The sequence below is a fragment of the Kickxella alabastrina genome, assembly GCF_025024165.1.
Source record: "Kickxella alabastrina strain RSA 675 chromosome Unknown BX661scaffold_172, whole genome shotgun sequence".
NCBI classification, from domain to species: Eukaryota; Fungi; Kickxellomycota; class Kickxellomycetes; order Kickxellales; family Kickxellaceae; genus Kickxella; species Kickxella alabastrina.
The window spans coordinates 1-959 of NW_026251643.1; the positions used below are offsets into that span (position 1 = coordinate 1).

General features: G+C 36.2%; 1 protein-coding gene across 1 annotated transcript; it reads right to left on the minus strand.

Annotated features, from left to right (window-relative positions):
• Positions 1 to 71: 71 nt before the first annotated feature.
• On the minus strand, positions 72 to 699 carry BX661DRAFT_192315 (uncharacterized protein). The gene has a single exon (XM_051537707.1). The coding sequence runs from the start codon at positions 552 to 554 to the stop codon at positions 279 to 281; it is 276 nt and encodes a 91-aa protein (XP_051388357.1). The 5' UTR covers positions 555 to 699; the 3' UTR covers positions 72 to 278.
• Positions 700 to 959: the final 260 nt, after the last annotated feature.

Here is a 959-nt window from a genome sequence, read left to right on the forward strand (position 1 = left end):
TATAATGTTATAGGAGGGGGTGTGAGGAGCACTAGTTACCTTTTATAAAATCGCCCCTACCTTTTAACACTAGGCAACTAGTGCGCCTCACACCCCCCTCCTACTATAACATTATAAACATTGTATACTTTACGATTGCGCTGGTAGAGGCCATGTGTAAATTTATTCTGAGAATACGGTAAAATTTAAGAATTTTGTTATATAACTTTAAGAATATAATTCATATATCTCGGTGAGCAAAAAAAGCAATAAAAATTGATGGTGCCAAACTGAAAACCTTACTTTAGCGGGCAAATATGCTCGCAAATGCAAACTTCAGCGCAGACCTCAGTATGACAGGGCTTGCAGCGCTTGGTACAACCAGCTGGCACATTATTGCCGCATTTTGAAGGGCAGACCAATACAGGAGTTTGAACAGTCATGCAGGCCCTGCCTATGGGACATGAAGGGGCGATTGAGTCGTTGTAGCAGCCCTCAGGATTGTTTTCAGTATTGGTCAAAGTCTGGGCAGCAGCCAAGGCAGTGAGGAAAAGAGCAGATGCAAGGAACTTCATTTTTAATTTTTAAAAGTAGTGCTAAAAATTACTATAAAGATGGAGTAAAAAAAAAAGTTAAAGAAAAATATGAAACAAGATGGCTGGGTTTCATATATATATTTCTATTCAACATTTTTATTAGTGTGCTGTGAAAAAATAACAAAAAATAATATTAATTTCTGGACAGCTGCACTCAGCCACCTAAAGCCTTGCACAATATTTGTTTTGTCTTTGTCTTTGTTACATTCACCATGTGCACAATTGTTTACAAAAAACTCCTATGTCTCACTTTACTGCTTATATTTTTAGTATTTCTTTTATTATCGCTTGTTTAATAGATACAAAGTTGAGAATACAAAGAGGGTAAATATAAAAAATGAATTTTAGAACACCGCTTGAACCAAACATCCTTCTAAGCAGAAA